General features: G+C 53.9%; 2 protein-coding genes across 2 annotated transcripts in view; one reads left to right on the forward strand and one right to left on the reverse strand.

The window, feature by feature from the left end:
- The first annotated feature begins 808 nt into the window (after positions 1-808).
- NEUROD2 (neuronal differentiation 2) lies at positions 809-4986 on the forward strand. The gene is made up of 2 exons (XM_033183199.1): positions 809-1038; positions 2164-4986. Exon 2 carries the CDS (start codon positions 2169-2171, stop codon positions 3315-3317), a length of 1149 nt encoding a protein of 382 aa, XP_033039090.1. The 5' UTR covers positions 809-1038; positions 2164-2168; the 3' UTR covers positions 3318-4986.
- Positions 4987-13279: 8293 nt separating this feature from the next.
- CDK12 (cyclin dependent kinase 12) overlaps positions 13280-23597 on the reverse strand; it is a 142281-nt gene continuing 131963 nt past the window's right edge. Inside the window, exon 19 of the transcript XR_004430606.1 lies at positions 13280-13959. The gene's annotated coding sequence lies outside the window, so the exon portion shown is untranslated. The remainder of the gene's footprint in view (positions 13960-23597) is intronic.

Below are 23597 nucleotides of genomic sequence, written 5' to 3' on the forward strand. Positions count from 1 at the left end.
CTCCCCTCCACCCCCAGGTGGGTGGTGCACAGGCTCATCTCACAGCCCCTCCCCACCTCCACCCTAACATGGATACGCCCCCAACAACCAAAGAAAGATCTCCCATCCGCTGACTCCACAGATACACACATGTCCCCACAGACACACACACGCCCATGCAGAGGCACAGACATCCAGGCACATCTTTCCCTTTCTCTGTCTTTCCCTTGGTTTGAATTTCGTTTAGCCACATATGTTGTGTGTGCGTGAGGGTGGGTGGGGGAGGGGCAGACAGGGATGAGGGATGGCATGGTGCCAATATCTACCTATGGGGCTCGGGCCAGGGGTGCCCCTTACAGCCATCCTGGGAGGGGGCCTCAGCTGTCCCTTTGTGGCCAAGGGGACCCTCCTGGGGAGTGGGGGCAAGCACAGAGGTCCCCTCTCCCCAGCCCAGGGTCTGGTTCCTGACCCACCTTGGGGGCCTGCAGGGGAGGAAATGGACAGAGCTGGACCCTGAGGGAGGATAGAATTGGCTACCACGAGTCCCCAGTGTCCAGCCTTGCCACCCCATTGTTCCCATGTGGGGGACTCTATATCCAGGGGGGCAACTCCTCCTACCTTCCTCTCAATCCCTGCTTTCCCTGCGTTGGGCGGGGAGGGGAGGGCAGCAGAAATATTTATTTATTTCCTTTATTTATTTAATTTTTTTTTTTTGGAGTAGAGAGTGACAGATGGCGGCGGGTCCCGGGGGAGCCGGCTCTCCCCCAGTGCAGACGCATGCCAATCACCGTCTCTCATGTGATAGCTGCTGCCCGTGACGTGCCAAGCCCATATGGCCTGGCATAGAGGCTGGTACCCCGCCTGGTAGAGATGCCACACTCGCTCCGCGGTTCGCATGGCGCTCTGAAGACGCCGGCGCCCGCCGCCTTGAGGAGCCGCTGCCCCCGCTCCCTGAAGATGGGGGAACAATGAAATAAGCGAGAAGATCCCGCTTCTCCCCCCTCTCTCTCTTGCCCCCTCCCCCCCTCCCCTCCCCTCTCCCCTTGACTCCTCTCCGAGGTAAGTTGTCCGAAAGGGAGCTAGATCTGACCCGCCGGTTGGGAGGGGGGCGGCAGCTTCGGCCGAAAGGAGGTTCCTCAAATACCTCCTTCCTGGGATGATGCCCCCCTCATCGGGTGGGCATCGGAGGCGCCCCAGATTCTCTCTCCCTTAGGGGCTGCAGCCCAGGGGCTGCAGAGAAGGTGTCTCTGCCTGCGATGGGCTCGGTGGGGGGGGGGGGGGAAGGCAGCATCACGGAGGGGGAGATGCGAAGAGGCCGAGACGGAGGACCCCTCCATGGTTGTCCCAAAAAACCTGCGACCTTTCCCCACCACCAAAAAAAGGGAAGCAAACAAACAAATTTGGATTTTTCCCCATCAATCCCCAAATACAACGAGATCTGAAGAGCCGTGTGGGAGGGAGGCAGCTTGAAGGGGGAAGGGGGTCCCTGACCGTACGGGGGACGGACTGGGCTCGTTTCTCTCAGTCTCCTCCCCATGCCCTGCTGCTTCAGTTCTCACCGCCCAGAGCCGGCTCCGGGAGCTGGGGACGCATCGGCTAGAGGAGACGATCCTCCCGCCTCTGGAATTGGGGGTGCGGGGGTGGGGGCCAAGCAAGGGGCGGCGCGCAGCCAAGTTGCAAATTGGATTAGGGAGCGTGGGGGTGAGAGCCACGGGAAGGATAAGGGAGCTGGGCCGAGGGGCCCGGGCCGCGAGAGCGCTGAGCGGGGCAGCTGTCCCCACCGGCGGCCGACCAGCCTCTCTCCACTGCCAGGAGAGAACAGGCTTTCAGGGCGAGTGCGCCGCCTCCCCTGGCAAAGATATCTGGTCCCTAAAACCCCCACCCGGTCTCCGCCCTGACCCTGAGAAGAAGCAGGCGCGGGGAGCAGCCCCCGATTCAAGCGAGGGGCGGAGCCGGGGCCCAGAGCCGGGGAGAGGGCCTGGGCCGAGATCCCAGGCCGGCAGCCGGGTAGGGCTGGGCCGGCTCTGGGCGGGGCAGGCGGCGGAGGTGGGCATCCAGGGTAGCCCAGGCAGGAGCCTGCACGAGACTCGGGGGTGGAGGCGGGTTGTGAGTGACGTCGTGACCCCAGCGTGCCCCTCACTTTGTGCTGTCTGTCTCCCCTTCCCGCCCACGGGGCGCCCTCAGGCACCATGCTGACCCGCCTGTTCAGCGAGCCCGGCCTTCTCTCGGACGTGCCCAAGTTCGCCAGCTGGGGCGACGGCGAAGACGACGAGCCGAGGAGCGACAAGGGCGAAGCGCCACCACCGCCACCGCCTGCGCCCGGGCCGGGGGCTCCGGGGCCAGCCCGGGCGGCCAAGCCAGTTCCTCTCCGTGGAGAAGAGGGGCCGGAGGCCACGTTGGCCGAGGTCAAGGAGGAAGGCGAGCTGGGGGGTGAGGAGGAGGAGGAAGAGGAGGAGGAAGAAGGACTGGACGAGGCGGAGGGCGAGCGGCCCAAGAAGCGCGGACCCAAGAAGCGCAAGATGACCAAGGCGCGCTTGGAGCGCTCCAAGCTTCGGCGACAGAAGGCGAACGCGCGGGAGCGCAACCGCATGCACGACCTGAACGCAGCCCTGGACAACCTGCGCAAGGTGGTGCCCTGCTACTCCAAGACGCAGAAGTTGTCCAAGATCGAGACGCTGCGCCTAGCCAAGAACTACATCTGGGCGCTCTCGGAGATCCTGCGCTCCGGCAAGCGGCCAGACCTAGTGTCCTACGTGCAGACTCTCTGCAAGGGTCTGTCGCAGCCCACCACCAATCTGGTGGCCGGCTGTCTGCAGCTCAACTCGCGCAACTTCCTCACGGAGCAAGGCGCCGACGGTGCCGGCCGCTTCCACGGCTCGGGCGGCCCGTTCGCCATGCACCCCTACCCGTACCCGTGCTCGCGCCTGGCGGGCGCACAGTGCCAGGCGGCCGGCGGCCTGGGCGGCGGCGCGGCGCACGCCCTGCGGACCCACGGCTACTGCGCCGCCTACGAGACGCTGTATGCTGCGGCAGGCGGTGGCGGCGCGAGCCCGGACTACAACAGCTCCGAGTACGAGGGCCCGCTCAGCCCCCCGCTCTGTCTCAATGGCAACTTCTCGCTCAAGCAGGACTCCTCGCCCGACCACGAGAAAAGCTACCACTACTCTATGCACTACTCGGCGCTGCCTGGCTCGCGGCCCACGGGTCACGGGCTAGTCTTCGGCTCGTCGGCTGTGCGCGGGGGCGTCCACTCGGAGAATCTCTTGTCTTACGATATGCACCTTCACCACGACCGGGGCCCCATGTACGAGGAGCTCAATGCGTTTTTTCATAACTGAGACTTCGCGCCAGCTCCTTTCTTTTTCTTTTGCCTTTGCCCGCCCCCCTGTCCCCAGCCCCCAGAGCGCAGGGACACCCCCACCGACCCCAGCGCCGGGCGCGGGGAGCGGGCCACCGGTCCTGCCGCTCTCCTGGGGCAGCGCAGTCCTGTTACCTGTGGGTGGCCCGTCCCAGGGGCCTCGCTTCCCCCAGGGGACTCGCCTTCTCTCTCCCCAAGGGGTTCCCTCCTCCTTTCTCCCAAGGAGTGCTTCTCCGGGGACCAGTCTCCGGGCGCTCCCTGGAGACACCCCTCCCCCATTCCCAATATCTTCGCTGAGGTTTCCTCCTCCCCCTCCTCCCTGCAGGCCCAAGGCGTTGGTAAGGGGGCAGCTGAGCAATGGAACGCGTTTTACCCTCTCATTATTATTTTAAAAACAGACACCCAGCTGCCGAGGCAAAAAGGAGCCAGGCGCTCCCTCTTTCTTGAAGAGGGTAGAAGTCAGGGTGCCGGAGCCCGGGCCTGGAACGCCCTCACCCCCAACCTCCAGTCTCCGCGTTTTGTGATTTTAATTTTGGCGGGAGGGGAAGCGGATTGAGAGGAGAGAGAGGCCAAGAAAATTTGTAACTAGAATCCGTTTTTCCCTTTTCCTTTTTTTAAACAAACAAACATACAAAAGAAAAAAAAAAAAAAAAGCTAAGAGGCGACGGAAGCCGAACGCAGAGTCCGGATCGGAGAGAAAACGCAGTAAGGACTTTTAGAAGCAATAAAAGGCAAAAAAAACAAAAAACAAAAAAAAAAAAACAAAAAAAACCCACTACTACCAATAATCAAAGACACAAATATCTATGCAAGGAGGCTCCACTGAGCCTCGCGGCCCGGCCCGGCCCCGGGATGCCCCGCCCGGCCAGCGGGCCGCCCCGCCCGAGCGCGGATCTGTGCACTTTGGTGAAGTGGGGGCCCGCGCCGCCCCCTCCCCCTCCCCAGGTTCTTACAATCAGTGACTCGGAGATTTGGGGCCCCAGTGCCACTGCCCTCCCCCGCCCCGTCCCCGTTGTGCGTCATGCTGTTTTTTAAAAACCTGTTTCCAAATTTGTATGGAATGGCAAACTGTTGGGGGGTCGGTTTAGGGAGGGAGGGTTTGCATGAAAGACACACGCACACCACACCGCACGCAGAAACAGGCCCGGCGCCGACGTCCGGGGGGGGCAGAAGGAGGTGAGCTCGCCGGCTCCTCCTCCCCGCCGGCACTTCTGTCCCCTCCTGGGGTGAGGGGTGGGGATGGAGACCTGGGGGCAGCCCCACCCCTGCCCGGACTGCGCCTCGGTGGGTGCCAGGTGCAGGGCGATTTCCGGTGTCTGGAGAGAGTATTTTTTGGTCCAAGGAGTCCTCTGGCTTTAGCTGGTGGGTGGGCAGGGAGAGGTCTGAGGGCTCCTGCTGGAGGTTCCCCCAAAAAGGGGCAAAAGGAGACCTTCTCCCCACCGGAGGCAGGGGATCAGGCATCCAAATACACGATGCAAAAATGCAAACCCACAGGCGACACACCCACACACTCACCCACACACACGCAATTTTACCTTCCTCTTGTAGCGAAGATGAAACTCCCGTCGGACACCCGAAGTGCATTGCGTGTTTCTGTTCAGTTTAATGACGATTAATAAATATTTATGTAAATGAGATGCAAAGCCGGACCGGTTTCTCACGGTGGCCTCATTTCATTGAGAGGGGAGAGAAGATTTGAGCTGGGGCTGGGGTCATGAAGGCAGAGTGTCAAGTGACTGTGTAGAGGCCAAAGAGAGGGACCCTGGACATTCTTGGGTAGGATTCCCGCCCTAACCACCCCCCCATACACCCACTGGGCTATACTAGCTACCCCTCCCGGACCCAACCCAGGCTCACACCTTCCCAGCACTAAAGCACTGACATCCTTACACTTCTTCATTCCCGGACATGCACAGGCACCTCCCTTGAAAACAAAATACCTTTTCATCACTGAAAAATGATCAAGTTGGAAACAGCCGGTCATTTTACAACTCTCTGCCCACTGTTGCAAAAAGCAAGTGGGCAGAGACAAAGAGACAACAATTTGAACCAGACAAGGGTATTTTTAAGCAAACAAACAAAAAATTATAAGGTCATGAAGATGAAATATTAATGCGGGAGGCCCCTTTTTCATCTTAAAGTTGTGTTTGCGTGGACTCAGGGGAATCAGCCATTTTGGTCTCAGGAATGTTGACATTTTTAGGGGTGTCGACAAGGTTGGAGGAACACCTCCAGAGGTCTGTGAGGTGGCTGAGTCTGGGTGCCCACCCAGTAGAGAGGAACCTAACCATGTTCTCCCCTGGGACAGGGCAGCAGGCACCCACCCCATCCAAATCTGGGCTGATTTCTTCCTGCCTGGTACAGTTCTGAACAGAGGGAACCCTAAGGGCTTAGAAGGGAGGAAAGGCACTGGATGAGTATCTCCTGCTCAGATAACGTGGCCTTACAATTCTTTTTTCTCTGAACCTCAGAGGCAGGGGCAGCTCTTAACTGACTTCTCTGAAAGAGCCCCTCCTGCTCGCCCTGCTCAGCACTCAGTGCACGCTGTAATCCTAGAATATTTTAAGAAGGTTCTGAGCCCCAAAGACTCCCATCCTAAAGCCTGAACATATTTAGGAGTCCCCCAAGGAGGCTGTTTCTGATGCTGCTCATTTAAATTATTTCTTCAAACACTGTGGCTCGTTTTAGGGCTGAAATGGGGTTTGTAGTGTTGGGGTTGAGGATTAAGGTCAAGCGTGCAAAGGCTTTTAAAGATTGGGTCCAAGAACCCAAAATAGTATGACAAGCAGGAAAGGGAAAGGTTGTTGAAGAAGGAAGTCCTACATGTCAAAGGGTGGATCGAATTATACTCTGAGCTTGAGCTCATTGCATCCCCTAAATGTCTGTCCTCAAACCCCTTCTGTCCCCCAGTAGAAAGGATACCTTCCCGGTGGTCAGGAAGGCAGTCAGCAGAGGCGCCAAGGCCAGGAGCTGTTCACTCTGCGGTGCTGACCCTCGTCCAGTGTCTTTCCTTCTGGCTGCAGAGGGAGGTCTATGTGCCTGACCCAGGGGAACATGGAGCAGGGGGCCCTTTCCAATGCTGCGCCGGAATTCTCCAGCAGTTTTCAGAACATTTTTACCAGCATTCTTTTAAAATTTCACTGCCTTCTCTGGAATTCTCCCGACATCGCCTCTCTAGAGTGAGATCACAGACTAGGGCCTTCATCCCCCGTATGTGTCCCTGTCTTCAGCATCTTATAAATCTCTGAATCACTCTTATTCATAGAAGAAAGGAGTTGGCCCATCTTCCTTCCCCCTCACTTATTGCAGGGAGTGTGGAGCAAGGCGCATATCCCAGATCCTAACCTGCAAAAAAGTCTGATCTGCACTCATGGCATAAGGCAAGGCCTGGCAGGGGCAACTGCAGAGAAAAGGAATTTGGCACTTATGCCAAGGCCTGATTCTTATCCTGCCCTGGGAACAAGGTTAATTGGGCTTCTCCCCTACTCAGCCAGTTTCCTAGAACCCGCTCAGAAGTCCAGAGCTGGGCGGGATTGGGGTCTGAAGCAAAGGACCCCTCCATGTGGCTCCCCTGGCCAGACCACAGACTTCTTTCTATGCATTGTTCTTCAGCTACCCTACATGGCTCAATTCTATTTTGAAGCAGGATTCTAGCCCTTTTAGAAAGATGCTGACGACTCTTGGGCTTCTGTGACTGTGATCACATTGGGTGGAGGTGCACGGGTCCCTTTTGGGACAGAAATCTCCCTGAGTGACTCCGCTTCTGGTGAATCCCGGCATCCACACCAGTCGCCACTTTCCCGATTCCTGACCCTTCCCCCCACATTCCCTGCACTCTGGCTGGCTCTCGCCTCTCATCACCCTCCTCCCCAGTGCTCAACTTCCCTGGCGAGATGGTGTGATGAGCAGGAGAAGAAGATGTGCGCGGACATGCGGCCCCAAACGTCCCCTTGCAGGTCTCTTTCTCTTGTTTGCTCTCCCGCCTGTGCACACACACCCAGAGATGCTCCAAGAACAGAAGCAGGGGAGGGTCCAACATAGTGCCCAGCCTGGGGAGAAGGCACAGATAGGACGCCCTTCTTGCCCTAGCCTCAGCGTCAGGATCTCCAAGCGCCCACCAGCCGGCTCAGTTCAACCCCTGGGCCGCTGAACTCCATGACTGGATCCAAGTTCAATCAGGAGGACTTCTTCCTCTTGATTTTCCAGCCCCCATTCTAAGTCCAGCATTTGGAAGATGACAGAGAAGAAGAGGTATCTCCGAGTCCAGGCCATTTGCCCATCTGGCAAGAAAGGGAAGGAAAGTAGTTACTCCCTGTCCCTTCACTGTTAAGCTCCATTCCTGTCCCTTCACCGTTGAGCTCCGTTCCAGCCATGACTCAGACAGTGAGCCATGGACTCCCAGTAAACCCCCAGCCCTGATTTTGTGACTCGGGGAAACAGCCCGATAAATCACTGGGGGACACCAACCCCCATGAGGGTCAGTGGCAGGAAACCCCTGACACTCTGGAGGCTCCACGGAGCTCTGACTGCTTCTCTTTTTCCCTTTCATGGGAAAGTCCACAAGCTGATGGACACAAGAATTTCTGGGCAGAGGTCAGAGAATTCGTTCTCTCTTGGGCAACCTTGCTTCCTCCTCTTCCCCAGAATCACTGCCAGGAATTCACCTGCTCTGAGGGGAGCCATTGATTTGAGGGGGGACTGAGACTAAGGTATGGTTCTAGATTCTACAGTTTAGTCCTTAAGGAAGCTGGGGAGAAAGAGAAGGCAGAAACCAGGACTGAGCAGCTTTGGCCTGATCTATGCTCCCAACCCCTCCATGGCAACAAAGGGGCAGCACAGGACTCCGCATCTGACCTGCTCCAGTGTGCTCAAAGGAGGATGCTGCTTTTTGCGAAAAGTGGGAGGGGCAGATGGGCCTCTGCTGTCAGAACAGGCTTCCCAACTCACAGCCCAAGACACTGTCATTTTTCCATCCTTCAGGGCTGGGATACCCAGGCGCTGGCCACGGGGCCAGAGCAGAAATGACACCTGAACTGTGAGAAACCTTAAAACTCTGCCCCGGTTCTGCATTCTGAAGCAGCTTCTGCCTTTATGTCCTGCAGCTTTAAAAATTCTCGACAAAGTTTCCCTGGGTGAGAAGTGGTAAGAAAGGGCGCAGCTGCCTTGGGAGGGCTGTTCTGCTCTGGAAACTTTCTCCATCCTAAAGCACTGGGACAGGGGTGCCAGCCCTGGGAGTGTGGACGCGAGAAGAAGGCCAAGACCAGGGCTGGGTTCATAGGAAGGAGGGCAACGGATTTCGGGAGGGAGATGCGAGGAGCGGACTCACTTTAGTTCCCTAGTGCAGGGAAGGGAACTGGGGCGCTCCGAGGGGAGGAGAAGAGGGAACCTCTAGGCGCTGGCCGTGCCCAGGGAGCTGGGGCACAGCGTTGGGTGGAGACGCTGCCCAGGTGCGAGCCAGGGTATGGCTCTAGCGCAGCCAACTCTCCTGCCCGCTCCAGCGCGGGAGCGCAGCGCGGTCTCCCCGGGCTGATGGGGGCTACGGAGTTCCATACCAGAGTGTGTGTCTGGTGTTTGGGTATTTAAACCTCTCTCTCAGCCTCTCTCCGTATCTGTCTGCGTCTCATTCCTCTTTTTGGAATTAATTGAATTAGGAACGGGTCTTTCCGGGTCTCTTCCGCCTCCCGCCTGAGGCTGCGCTGGCCAGGAGGCCAAGGCTGCGAAGTCAGGTCCCGCAGGGGCCGCGGGAACCCCCGAACCCCTTTGGGACCTGCATGCCAGTTCCTACCCTTAGCCAAGTCTTCACCAAGGGCACAGCTGGGCGGGGTCTGGGCAGTTCGCCCGGTTTGGGACATCTGTTCTCGCCAGAGTCGCATTAAAAGCGGGGGGTGGGGGTGGGGGTGGGGGGCTCAGAACCAACCCCTCAATCCTGAGCCGGTGTCCCCTTTCTTGACCGCAGGCAGAGGCAGGAGGGGACAACGGACTCATATAGTTTTTTTTTTCTCCCTTGGGAACAGCGCGAGAATTGGAGTGGGGTCACTGGGGCTTTCTCTCTTCCCTTCATCTCTCCCACTTCCCAATCAGATGCCACATCCAGCCTCAGTCTTGGAGGGCAGCAGGGTACCCCTGCCCCCAGGAGCCGCAGGGGAGCCCCTGGAGGCGCCCGCGCCGGGAATACCGCGGAGGCTGCCGGCCGGCCGGGCGCAGAACGGATCCCGTTTGCAGCGAACTCGCGTTCGGCTGTGCTCCCAGGCCGAGGCTGGGGCGCGGCGCAGGGGGAGGGTTAAAAACAACTCAATTAAAATATCAAAAACATTTGGGTTTATATGGAGTGGAGGGCGGTGCTTTAAAAAATATATCAGAAGAACCACAGAGAGCCAAAGCAAAACCAAACCAAAATCCTAAACTACTGATAATCTTGTAGAAAAAGACAGAAAAATCCCGCAGACACTTCTCCCCTGGTACCAACACGGAAAAGCTCCCGCCTGGCCTACCCCAGCGCCCGGACGCCCCTTCACCACCCCAGAGCCCTGGCGCTGAGCCCAGGTCGCCCCCTGCCCACCCTTCGCTCGCGCGTTGGTGCCAGTCTGTGCCACTCAGCCGGTGCCCGGTGCCCGGTGCCAGGCGCGGGGGGAAGGCGGGGAGGAGCCGAGGCTCCAGCTTAAATTCCATGGCATCTGTTCATTATTATACAGTGAGGATTTTTATATGGACAGCTAAATTAAAGACAGATTTTTGCCAGAATTGCAGATCCCATAAAAATGATGACACAGGATGGGGGCTTTTTCTTTTAAAAAAAGAAAGTAAGAAAGATTAAAAAACACAACCCCACAAACCACAGCCCAAACTCCTCTGTGCCCCTCTCCTCTGTCCTGACCAGTTTCTTTGCCCCCCTTTGCCCCCCTTTTCTTCCTCCACTAGCTCAGGATGCCCAGGGTGAACCAAACCCCAGGGCTCTTCATGCCCAGCCGGCTCACAGATGCCCAGTGACCAACCAGCTCGCTCCCGCAGCCACTGGCAGGGGCAGAGGCAGGACAGCCAGGTCAGGCATGGAGGGCCAGGATAGGACAGGAGCGGGAATGGGGTCCGCTCTGGAAGGCAACGTCAGAAAGGGACAGTAGCCAGGGGGCCTTGACCTTTCTGTGTTCCTAAATCAAAGGGCAGGCTGCACTTTTGGCTAGTGGCCAAGGTTCTGGAGGCAGCCGGTGAGGACCAGGCACGTAGGGCAAACCGCTCAGGGGCACCGGACAGCACCCACTTCCCGCTCACCCACGAAGAGGGCAATATAAGAACTGGGCGCTCAGCACGATTTGCAATTCGTGGGAATTCTGGAATTTTGAATTTCAGAGGTTCTAGAATGCTGGAACTTGCGCCTTGGTGGTGTTCTAGAACTCTCAGGGATGCTGGATTTCTAGAACTACAAAAGGGTCCCACATGAAGGGACAGACTTCGCTGACTTCAGAGGTTCTGTCTGCCACCATTTAACTTAGAAGCTATGTAATGATGTTGTGGGGCTCTCGGGGCCACTGAAAAAGTCTGAACAGGCAACACAAGGAGGACAGGAAGGGTGGAGCATTCACCCGGGCACTGAGAGTGTCCCCCAAATTAATGGGAGCGTTTCTTATTTTTCTTTCTTTTTTAAAAAATGTTTTCAGGGAAGAAAAATATCTGTAGAGTTCTGCGTCTTCCAGAAAATCGCTCTAGCTGTGTCTGTGTCTGTCTGTGACTCTGTCTGTGTAGCTGTCTGCTTGTCTCTCTCGGATTCGGAGCTGACAGAATTCATATCAGAAGAGTGAACGCAGGGACATCTGTGTGAGGAATGACTGTGCTACTCGAACCTGCCAATCGCTCCTGGCACAAGCTGGGTAACAAATGCCTGTTACCTCGGAATGCTGGCGGTTGGGGGGAGGGTGGGGGAGGGCTCCTGGCACCACCCCGACTGCGAAGCCTTGCCAAGGCCCCCTCCTGCCCGCTGTGGGTCCCGCCCCCTTCCCTGAGTTGGGGGTCCACGGAATTGGATTATTCATTAATTAGCAGTGATTAGAAAATTTGGGTGTCTCACAGCCAGGGCCAACCCTGTCTCCTCCACCTCCCTAATCTCAATCCCTACTCTCTCCCGTCCTCCCCCCCACGTTTTCCGGATTAACTCGGGGTTTCTACTGAGGGCAGGCAGCCAGTTGATGGTGATGGAGGGTGGCTCAGGAATGCATGAAAAGGGGTCTCTAGAGGAAATAATTCCACCAAAGTTGCCAGGAGGAGTTTCTGTCGTGCAGTGTGAGGGTCTGTGTAGAGGATCTTCGTGGACTTGGTGGCTGGGATGGACTGTAGGGTGGGACAGAGGCCTAGAAGGACATAGACAGTGGAGAGATGGGAGTGAGGGGCTGCAGGAGAAGGGAAGGAAGGAGAGAAGGGAAGAGGTCCGCATAGCGCCGAACGGTTCCCTCCGCGCTGGGAGCCGCCACTGCCACGCCGCGGGCCTCCGGGGCCTCCTGGCCCAAGCGGGCCTCCCGGGTCTCCTGGCCCAAGCCTGCAGCCGTGCTCCCAGATTCATCAACCGGTTTTGCTACTGCGAGCTCTGGGAGGAGGAGGGCGCCACGCCACAGCCGGTGCCAGCTGGGGGGGGGGTAGGGGGAGTTATTGCGAGGAGGGGCGGAGAGCACATCTAAAATTCCGAGACATCTGTTCACCCAGGGAGGAGACACCGCGCGCAAGAAGGCTGGGCGCCCCCGCCCCATCCGCTCTGCAACTGATTGCGCCAGGCCGGGACCTCCGCACCCCAGGCCACCTAAGCGGCCAGTGGAGAAGGAGAGGAGGGCGTCAGCCGCGGGATCTGGCAGGGGAAGGGGGTGGGGGTGCGGGAGCTGCTGCCCCACTGATGGATTCTTAGAAGGGGAGAATCGTGGCTCTGGGGAGGGCTGTGTAGGGAAGATGTCCTGAAAAGGAGGATGTGGAGGGACGTTGGCTGAAATAGATCCCCCTCGCCAGCTCTCTCATCTCCTGCTTCCCCACCCCCTCCCACAAGAGCACCCACAGACACCCCCACATACACACATACACACAGAATCCAGTCAGGACACACTCGGATAGAAATCTCCCATTCCTGTGAACGCACGCAAGTCTGCATAACTGGCCCCTTTCCCACTCAATCACTTATTCATTCAAGCAACTTTATTGGGTGCCCTGTCTGTGCCAGGCCGGGGCTGGGTATCAGGAAACACCTTCCTGCCCCTCAAGGCCTGGTGAACACATTCAGATACCCAAGTGCATAGGCACACACATTGCCCTCACACTCACCCTGACTCTTTGTTCTTACGCAGGGGTGGGAGCTGGAGGGAAGGAGTTCCAGTAGCAACACCCTCTCCCTCCTCTGTAAGCAGCTTCCCCAGGGAAATCCAGCACAGGGTCTGAGGGTCCCAGCAGGGAGTCCTGGACCCACTGCCAGCCACTTGCCACTTTCTTACCTAGTCTCTATTGGCAGGAGCCCCCGCCCCAGGTTTTGCTTGAAAAAGCTTCAGCCTCACTTCCCACCAAACCTCAATGACCACCCCTCTCTCTTCAGTGCCCTGACCTGGCACCTGCCCCTCCACCAGGGTTGCCCTAGCTGGGCCGACAGAGGCCGGGCCTCTCAGCTGGGAAATGTCCATGTGGTTGCTACTTAAAAACTGATTTATGAGGCCGTGGCGGCTGTGGAGGTTTGGCCTGCGGTCCTGGTAGTAATCAAGGGCATATGCCCATCTCGCCTGGCACTGCCCAGCTTGTGAGCCCAGCCCTGGCCTCTGCTCTTCTGCTGGGAAGAGAGAGGCATTAAAGGCACCAAGTCTCCTTTCTCTGCAAGCCACCTCTCTCCTCCTCCACTATATTTCCTTTCCTCCTCCTCCTCTTCTTCCCTTTCCTCTCTCCCTCCTCCCTTTATCCCTCCTCCTTCTCTCCCTCCCTCTCTCTTCCTTCTCTCCCAAGTGGCACGGACCAGCCTGTGTGCCGGGCTGGCGCTCACAGCTGCAGCCCATCTGCTATGATTGAATGGTGACAGTGATGAGACAGGAGCTGGGGAGAATAGGGGGACATGGGGACTGCCCTGCCACCCCTCGCCCCTCCTGTGCCAGCCCCCACATGCTTCTTCGACCACCAGCAGGAGACCATCCATTCTGCTGGTTCAGGGTGGGGGAATCCCACTCTAAGTAGTGAGGGAATTCCTTTCCTTCCAACTAGATTCCTGAGAATAAAAAAAAAGGGACAAGAAAGGAGCAGAGGGTGAGTTGAAGAAAGTGAACGAAGAGAAGGAATTGGGGTTGGAAGAGGAGTCTGGAAGAAATGACCCAAACCCACACAGGCTTGGGTGGGGCCCAGACAGGATCACTTCGTGGGGCAGATGGCTGAGGCTCCAGGCTGGATAGGGAGGCACTGATGTAGGTCCAGGGTCCAATTTCTTCAGGAATCCAGGAAAACCATCCGTGACAGGCTGTGGTGGGAAAACTCAGCGACCTGCATCCTAGACTTTTCTTGTCATGGGATTTTCGCTTTGTACTCCAGAAAACCTCTTGGCTGCCTCTCTTCAGGAATAAATTTGAATATCTGGGAAATCACAGTCCTCCATGTGAGCAAACGGAGACCTAAAAGTGTTGAACCTAAGGGCATAGCAAGAAGGTCTAGGTAAGCACGAAGAATTCCCCAACTGGGCCGGGTGCGGTGACTCACGCCTGTAATCCCAGCACTTTGGGAGGCTGAGGCGGGCAGATCACCTGAGGTCAGGAGCTCAAGGCCAGCCTGACCAACATGGAGAAAGCCCATCTCTATAAAAATACAAAATTAGCTGGGCGTGGTGGTGCAAACCCTGTCTCTACTAAAAATACAAAAAATTAGACGGGCGTGGTGACAGGCGCCTGTAGTCCCAGCTACTCGGGAGACTGAGGCAGGAGATCGCGCGACTGCACTCCAGCCTGGGCAACAGAGCGAGACTCCGCCTCAAATAATAATAATGATAATAGGCCAGGCGCGGTGGCTCAAGCCTGTAATCCCAGCACTTTGGGAGGCCGAGACGGGCGGATCACGAGGTCAGGAGATCGAGACCATCCTGGCTAACACGGTGAAACCCCGTCTCTACTAAAAAAATACAAAAAATTAGCTGGGTGAGGTGGCGGGCGCCTGTAGTCCCAGCTACTCGGGAGGCTGAGGCAGGAGAATGGCGTGAACCCGGGAGGCGGAGCTTGCAGTGAGCTGAGATCCGGCCACTGCATTCCAGCCTGGGCGGCAGAGCCAGACTCCGTCTCAAATAATAATAATAATAATAATAATAATAATAATAATAATTCCCCAAGTGATCCAGTGCAAAACCAAGATGTAACAACAACAATATGGAAGCTAACATACATTTGGAACTTGTGATATATTAGTAATTGACTCAGCATTATACATGAGTTGATAATCCTCTCAATAACCCTATGAGTTTGGGATTCTCACTATAACTATACCACAGACAAAGACACTGAGGTAGATGTGCCCAGCTGGTAGCGTAGGTCTTCTTCCTCTTTTTGTTTCTTTTTCTTTGAGACAGGATCTTGTTGTGTCACCCATACTAGAGTGCAGTGGTGAGATCTTGGCTCACTGCAACCTCCACCTCCCGGGCTCAAGCGATCATCCCACCTCAGCCTCTCGAGTAGCTGGGACTATAGGTATGCAACACCACACCCAGATAATTTTTTTGTATTTTTATAGAGATGGAGTCTCATCATGTTGCCCAGGCTGGTCTCACACTCCTAGAGTCAAGTGATCCACCCACCTCAGCCTCCCAAAGTGCTAGGATTACAGACATGAGCCACCATACCCAACTGAGCCTAGGCCTTTTTTTCAAATTGTAGGAAAAAAAGAGAATAACAGAACATCCAGAACTTTCTAGAAGAAGATCCAATATCCTTTTCTTCCCACTTACTCCTCTCCCTCTGCTCTCTTCTTCCTTTTCCTCTGCCTGCTCCTCATCCTCAATCAACCCAGTACCCACTCTCCAGGGCCCACCCAAGCATGTGACATCTGTCTCCTGCCACTGCTTACACATGAATAGGTGGAAACACCCCAGGAGACACCCGCTGTCCTCACCCCACCCATGAGGAAACCACACATGCACTTGACTGCATCTGACCTCACCTTCCTCGCCAGAGCAGCTGCTCCTCACATCGGTAGTCCTGGCCCACAGGGTCTTTTTGCCTAAAGCTCTGGGTGAAGAATGCCATTGTGAACAGCTGCAGGACTAAGCTGGAATTCCAGTCTTATCTGGGCCCCTGGGACACTTGAGGGGAGCAATTTACTCCAACTGGCACATTTTCCCTGTCCCTTCCCTGGACACAGGAGTCTGTCTGGTTCACTCAAGCCCTGTCTTACTCTTGCCATCTGCATCTCCACCCTCTTCCTTCCTCTTTCCTTCCTTCTTTCATCCTCTCATCCATCACACACATTCTTTCTCCTTCTCTTTTCTCTTTTTTCTCTCTCCCATCTTCCCTTATCCCTTCCCACCTAGTTATATGATAACCCCTTCAGTCCTTGAAGATATCTCCTCACCAGAAGAGTGGGCACTCCTCATGTTATGTAAATTCCACAACTAAGGGGCTGCTGGTGGGAGAGCCATCTCTATTAGGCAATCTCTCTGGAGGGAAGTTTCTTTCTTTTCTTTTCTTTTTTTTTTTTTTATCTCAGGAGAGAGCAAAAGGAACCCATAATCCAATCTGATGGATAAGCATTAAGCAGTCACTAAATCCCTGCAATCCCCAGAACAAATCCAGATCAACAGTGTTGTCCACTTGCCCAACACAAATTGAGATAAGTAATCAGGTAGGGGCCGGGCGCGGTGGCTCAAGCCTGTAATCCCAGCACTTTGGGAGGCCGAGACGGGCGGATCACGAGGTCAGGAGATCGAGACCATCCTGGCTAACACGGTGAAACCCCATCTCTACTAAAAATACAAAAACTAGCCGGGCGAGGTGGCGGGCGCCTGTAGTCCCAGCTACTCCGGAGGCTGAGGCAGGAGAATGGCGTAAAACCCGGGAGGCGGAGCTTGCAGTGAGCTGAGATCCGGCCACTGCACTCCAGCCTGGGCGACAGAGCAAGACTCCGTCTCAAAAAAAAAAAAAAAAGTAATCAGGTAGGGAGCTATCTGCAGGTCCACTATAGGGCTTTCCCAGGTCGGTCTCCTTTCCCTACTATTTTCAGGTCATCTAGGGCAAGGTGGCATATGGAAGGAATGACTGGAGGTCACAGGAGACACACATCCAGCGGGGAGGAATAGAGGCTGAGATCATCTTCCATCTTCTTCTTCCTCTCCTAGTCCCAGAGTTCAGATAGTCCTTGATTATCCTAGAATCCTTTACATTCTCTCTCTCTTATCACCAGATTTCTCCCTCCCCTCTCTTCTTTCTCCTCCATTGCTTCTTTTTTGTCCACCACCCATTCCCAGGTCTTTTTCTCCTCTTTCCTGTTAGTGCTTCCATAGGGAGAATGTTCAAACATTCTTGTTTCAGCACCACGGACAGAGACACCAGGTGGGTTTGCCTAAATGTCCTAGGCGGGTCAGGTTCTGTCTGGATCCGTGCAAGTGGAGACTGCCTATGAATTTCTCTGGGCGGGTGAGCGTGTGTGTGTGTACCCGAGCCTGTGTGAACGCTTGCGTCTGTGCCCCGGAGGGGCACACGCCTGTGGGCGTCTCTGGGTGCATCTGTGTGTTTGTATCTGTCTGTGCTGTGTCCCTGCCTGCTCCCCGAGTCCCTGGCTGGGAAAGGGGATGGGATGGGGACGCTCCGTTCTGGAGGTGGGAGAGGCAGCGGGTGGCTTGGTATCCCAGCCGGTCCTGGGGGCGTCATCCTTGCCCAGACGCGCGCCAGGCACCATGTGGCATGTGTGCCAGCCGGCACAGGCTGAGGGCATTCTGCCCAGCTTGGGGAAAAGCAGGGGGAGGCAGCGAGCTGGAGACGGGCAGGAAGAGGTGGAGAGCTGAGCTCAGAACTCAATTCTGGGGCCAGCCCCTTTTTCCATCCTGTGGGAACTCCACCCACCAGCACATGCTTGAGGAAATTTACAAGTTACCTGCCTTTCTGAGGCCCCAGACAACCGGATAATCATCCTTTCACACACACATATCCTGAGGGAAATGCACAGAATCCAGGCTGTTCTGACTTGCATGCATGTGTGCAAATCACCTGGTCCTTTGCACACCAATTATTACACAAATGCACACACGCATATACAGAAGTGTAAATGCACCTGCACAAACACCAAAGCCATCCTCAGAGGATGAATACAAGAATCAGCCTTTTGTATCACAGAGCAGGATCCTGCACTACATAGATGGGAACCTCCCTCCTCTGACACCAGGCAACTGCTCTAAGGGACTGGTAGGTGCCCTCCCCAAGAAATGGACACATTTCCCCAGCAAAATGCAGGCCCTGGAGTTGTCATCAGGGTGTCTGCCCTCTGCAACCAAGGAAGTCTGGAAAGATAATGTTCCCTCTGTGCTCCATTTGCAAGAATACATGAGAAGGAAGGGAAAGGCATCACAATGCCTCTGCCCTTCCTCCACTCATGCAGCCAAAGTCCTCATCCCCCAAGAGAGTCTGGTGTACTGGAGACAAGCCCAGGTTTCTCATCCCATTCTTAACTGGCTATTTGACCCTGTGTAGGTTATTTCCCAATAAGATTTTAAAATGACAATTAATGTAAAGCATTTAGTTCAAGTGAGTTGTCATTAAGTGGTCACTATTATTTATTACTACTACTGTTATTATTGTATTATTAATACTGTGGAAAGAGTGGTTGGCAAGATTGAATGAAATAATGTAGCCAATGCTTCTAGCATAGTATCTGACCCATAGTGGGTACTCAATATATATGAGTATAGTATGAATTTCGTGGTAGAATTTCAGGAACTTAGGCAGTTAAAGGGAACTGAGAATGACAGAATTATCTCTCCAGAATTCCCTCTCCAAACTAGAGAGATGCATTTCCAAGAATAGCAGGAAGAATGGAAGTTAGACATGTAAAAAAGCTAAAGGACAGGCCAGGCACAGTGGCTCAAGCCTATAATCCCAGCACTTTGGGAGGCCGAGGTGGGCTGATCATCCGAGGTCAGGAGTTTGAGATCAACCTGGCCAACGTGGTGAAACCCTGCCTCTACTGAAAATACAAAAATTAGCTGGGTGTGCAGCCTGTAATCCCATCTACTTGGGAGGCTGAGACATGAGAATCGCTTGAACCCGGGAAGTGGAGGCTGCAGTGTGCCGAGATCACATCACTGCACTCCAGCCTGGGCGATACAGTGAGACCCTGTAACAAAAAAAAAAAAAAAAGAAAAGAAAAGAAAAAGGTGAGCCGAGATCGCGCCACTGCACTCCAGCCTGGGTGACAGAGCAAGACTCCGTCTCAAAATAAATAAATAAAAGCCGGGAAGCAACAAAGTGAGGTGGTGAGAGGAGACTCCCTTGGTGTGGGCATCCAGGCCTCCATCCCTCAGGGCCAGGGAAACCTCACATGAACTCTTTATTGTTTTTAGTTCTGGGGTACATGTGCAGGATGTGCAGGTTTGTTACATAGGTAAACGTGTGCCATAGTGGTTTACTGCACCTATCAACCCATCACCTAGATATTAAGCCCAGAATGCACTAATCATGCTTCCTAATACTCTCCCTCCCCCACCCCACCCTCTGACAGGCCCCAGTGTGTGTTGTTCACCTCCATGTGATCTCAGCATTCAGCTACCACTTATAAGTGAGAGCATGTGAGAGGCCAAGACGGGCGGATCACGAGGTCAGGAGATTGAGACCATCCTGGCTAACGTGGTGAAACCCCATTTCTATTAAAAAAAAATACAAAAAAAAAAAAAAAAAACTAGCCGGGCAAAGTGGCAGGCACCTGTAGTCCCAGCTACTCAGGAGGCTGAGGCAGGAGAACGGCGTGAGCCCGGGAGGCAGAGCTTGCAGTGAGCCAAGATCCGGCCACTGCGCTCCAGCCTGGGCAACAGAGCGAGACTCCATCTCAAAAAAAAAAAAAAAAAAGTGAGAGCATGCAGTGTTTGGTTTTCTGTTACTGCATTAGTTTGTGGAGGATAATGGCTTCTAGCTTCACACATGTTCCTGGAAAGCACATGATCTCATTCTTTTTATGCTGCATAGTATTCCATGGTGTATATGTACCACACTTTCTTTATCCAGTCTATCATTGATGAGCATTTGGATTTTCTTTGTTGTTGTTGTTGCTGTTGTTTTTGAGACAGAGTCTCACTCTGTCACCCAGGCTGGGGTGCAGTGGTGCGATAATGGCTCACTGCAACCTTGAACTCCTGGGCTCAAGTGACCCTCCCACCTCAGACTCCCAAGTAGCTGGGACCACAGGCGTGGGCCACCATGCCTGGCTAATTTTTTTTTTTTTCTTTTTTTGAGATGAGGTCTTACTATGTTGCCTAGGTTGGCCAAGTCTGAATTCTTTATCCACATGTCTTTCCACCTGCTTCTCCTCTTGGCTCCCCCACTGCAATAAATGGCAGCACCCAGTTCAAGAGAGAAACCTAAAAGTCACCTTTAAGCTCACCTTGTCCCTCACTCTCCACATAGACTCTCACTAAGAATCACTGCTTCTTGCTCCAAAGTGCATCCCAAATCCAGGCTCTTCTCTCCTTCCTCAGTGTTTTTCCCCCTAAGCCAGGTCACATCACCTCTTCCCTGGGTCTCTGTGTCTCTGCTTCAGTCTCTCACCTTGCCTCTCTCTGATCCATTCTCCCATAGCAGCTGGGGTAATCTTTTTTTTTTTTTTTTTTTGAGCCAGAGTCTCACTCCGTCAACTAAGCTGGAGTGCAGTGGCACGATATCGGCTCACTGCAACCTCCACCTCCCAAGTTCAAGCGATTCTCCTGCCTCAGCCTCCCAAGTAGCAGGAACTACAGGCGCCCGCCACCACACCTGGCTAATTTTTGTATTTTTTTTTAGTAGAGATGGGGTTCCACTTTGTTGGCCAGGCTGGTCTCGAACTCCTGACCTTGTGATCCTCCCGCCTAGGCCTCCCAAAGTGCTAGAATTATGGGCGTGAGCCACCGTACCTGGCCTGAGGCAATCTTTTAAAAATATAGGCTGGGTCATTTTACTCCCTGGCTTAAAACCCCCCAGTCCTTAGCATATAGAATAAAGTAACTCTGGTTGCCTAAAGCTTGGGGGCTTGGAGGAAAATGGGGAGTCATTTTGAATGGGTATACTTTCTTTTTGGGGTGATGAAAGAATTCAAGCCTGATTGTAATCATGGTCCCCACCTCCCTTCCTGGTGTCCTTTTCTGTCTCTCCTGCTCCCTCTCCATGCACCAGCCTCACTGGCTTTTCATTTCATTTTGCAAACACTAAGAGCCCCATCCTAGGACCTGGGTGTTTTTTTTTGTTTTTGTTTTTTTAACAGAGTCTAGTTCTGTTTTGCCCAGGCTGGAATGCAGTGGTGCGATCTTGGCTCACTGCAATCTCCACCTCCTTTATTCAAGTAATTCTCCTGCCTCAACCTCCCGAGTAGCTGGGATTACAGGCACCTGCCACCATGCCTGGCTAATTTTTGTATTTTTAGTAGAGTCGGAGTTTCACCATGTTGGCCAGGCTGGTCTTGAACTCCTGACCTCAGATGATCCGCCTGGGCTGCTTTCTGAGAACCAATTCCCTCAACTCCCTCCCACTCTTGGGTTGGCTGGCTCATTTTTGTCTTTCGAATCTCAGCTTGCCCATTCACCCTGAAACACTTTCGGATCTCTCTGCCCAAGGCAGATCCCCCAGGTATTCTCTAGTTCAGCATCCTGTTATTTTCTTCGCAGCACTTGCAGCGCTTTGTTAAACTGTTGGCTGTTTTTGGTTTTGGGTTTTTTTCTTTTTGTTGTTGTTGTTTTTGGTCAGCCTCGTCTCCTGGTGTGTAAGCTCTCTGAAGGTAGGGATCATAGTATTTGTTCTGCTTCCATTGTACACTCTGGGCCCAGCATGGAATAGCTACTTACAAATGTGGGTTGAATATTAGAATTGATGAATGCTTCGGCATCTTTGAAGAGGGGTCGGGAAGGATAAGAAGGTCCTCTGACCTGGGTTCCAACCTGCCTCATTAGGACTTGGTCCCACCTTTCTTCTTCTCAGGAAGCCAGTCTGCTGGCAGCCTCCTAATTATGTTTTACTTGACTATAAATCTTTTCGTTAAACGTAATTGAAAAATACAGCTTTTGAATCATCGCATTAACCAAGCATCAGCAGGAAGATGGTAATTAATGCCTTCCTAGAATCTCCCACTAGGTTGAAGAGAACAGGCTCTAAGATAATCTTCTGCCAACCCCAAATGTGTAGGCACTAGTCCTTCTGCCCCCAGGGAAGGTGGAGGCACAGGAGCCAGAATGACCACGAATGGGTCAGGCTCAAGGGCAATGAGCAATGGCTTCCACTTCTTTTCCCACTGCAGGAGTCAGATAACTAAGAACAATGCCCAAGCCCCCTGCCCAGTACTCCTTTGGGACCTAAGGTCTGCCATATTCCTCCCCCTCGTTCTTTCGTGGGCTCCTGGCCCAGAGCAGTCTCAGTTAGAAGGCCAGAAAAGAAGGGGATAGGAATGGAGTGAATGCTCCACAAGCACTTGAAATGAGTCAGGTCCGTCCCCATCAGTCTCTGCAGCTGATTGAGTACAAGTTGAGGAAACTGATGCTCAGAGATGTTCTGAAATATAATAGGGTTAATATTCAAATTAAAAAGCCAGGGTCAGCTGGGAACTGTGGCTTACGCCTGTAATCCCAAAACTTTGGGAGGCCGAGGCAGGTGGATCACTTCAGGTCAGGAGTTCAAGACCAGCCTGGCCAACATGGTGAAACATCGTCTCTACTAAAAATACAAAAAATAGCCGGGCATGGTGGCACACACCTGTAATCCCAGCTACTTGGAGGCTGAGGCAGAAGAATCGCTTGAACCCGGGACTCAGAGGTTGAATGAGCCAAGACTGCACCACTGCACTGAAGCCTGGGCAACAGAGCAAGTCTCCATCTCTAAATCAATCAGTCAATCAATCAATAAAAAAATAAAAAGCCAGGGTCTTACAACCTAAATTCTAAGGGCAATCTCAGCACTGCCCTTGAAGGCCCATGCCCTCAGGCCATCCCTTCCTTCTTTCCAGAACTCCAGTTGTTCAACTATTCTAGTTTATGTTCTTGTATATCCCACATTTGATTCATCAGGGAATTTGTCTGCTCTGCCTTCAATATAAATCCAGAATCAGCGCATTTCTCCCTCCACTGCTACCCACTGCCTTCCCTCTCTCCTGGATGACCACAGTTTCTGCCCTTGGTCTGCTCCTGTAGTCTATTCTCAGTGCAACAGTCAGAGTGATTTTTTAAAAAACAGAACAGCTTCGTTGAGATATAAGTCACCCATTTAACATGTACAACAGGCTGGGCATGGTGGCTCACGCCTGTAATCCCAGCACTTTGGGAGACCGAGGCAGGTGGATCATTTGAGATCAGGAGTTGGAGACCAGCCTGGCCAACATGGTGAAATCCCATCTCTACTAAAAATATAAAAAAATTAGCCAGGTGTGGCGGTGCATGTCTTTAATCCTAGCTACTTGGGAGGTTGAGGTGAGAGGATATTTTGAACTTGGCAGGCAGAGGTTGCAGTGAGCCAAGACTGCACGACTGCATTCCAGCCTGGGTAACAGAGCGAGACTCCATCTCAAAAAATAAAAAAATAGGCCGGGCGCAGTGGCTCAAGCATGTAATCCCAGCACTTTGGGAGGCCGAGACGGGCGGATCACGAGGTCAGGAGATCGAGATCATCCTGGCTAACACTGTGAAACCCCGTCTCTACTAAAAAAATACAAAAAACTAGCCGGGAGAGGTGGCGGGCGCCTGTAGTCCCAGCTACTGGGGAGGCTGAGGCAGGAGAATGGCGTAAACCCGAGAGGCGGAGCTTGCAGTGAGCTGAGATCCGGCCACTGTACTCCAGCCCGGGCGACAGAGCGAGACTCCGTCTCAAAAAAAAATAATAATAAATAAATAAATTAATTAATTAAAAAATAAAGTGTACAACAGGGCCAGGCATGGCAGCTAGTGCCTGTAACCCCAGCACTTTTGGAGGCCGAGGCAGGCAGATCACCTGAGGTGACTCAGGCATTCAAGACCAGCCTTGCCAACATGGTAAAACTCCATCTCTATTAAAAATACAAAAACTAGCTGGTTGTGGTGGCAGGCACCTGTAGTCTCAGCTACTTGGGAGGCTGCAGCACAAGAATCACTTGA

The sequence above is a fragment of the Trachypithecus francoisi genome, unplaced genomic scaffold (genome assembly GCF_009764315.1).
Source record: "Trachypithecus francoisi isolate TF-2019V2 unplaced genomic scaffold, Tfra_2.0 Lachesis_group20, whole genome shotgun sequence".
NCBI lineage: Eukaryota > Metazoa > Chordata > Mammalia > Primates > Cercopithecidae > Trachypithecus > Trachypithecus francoisi.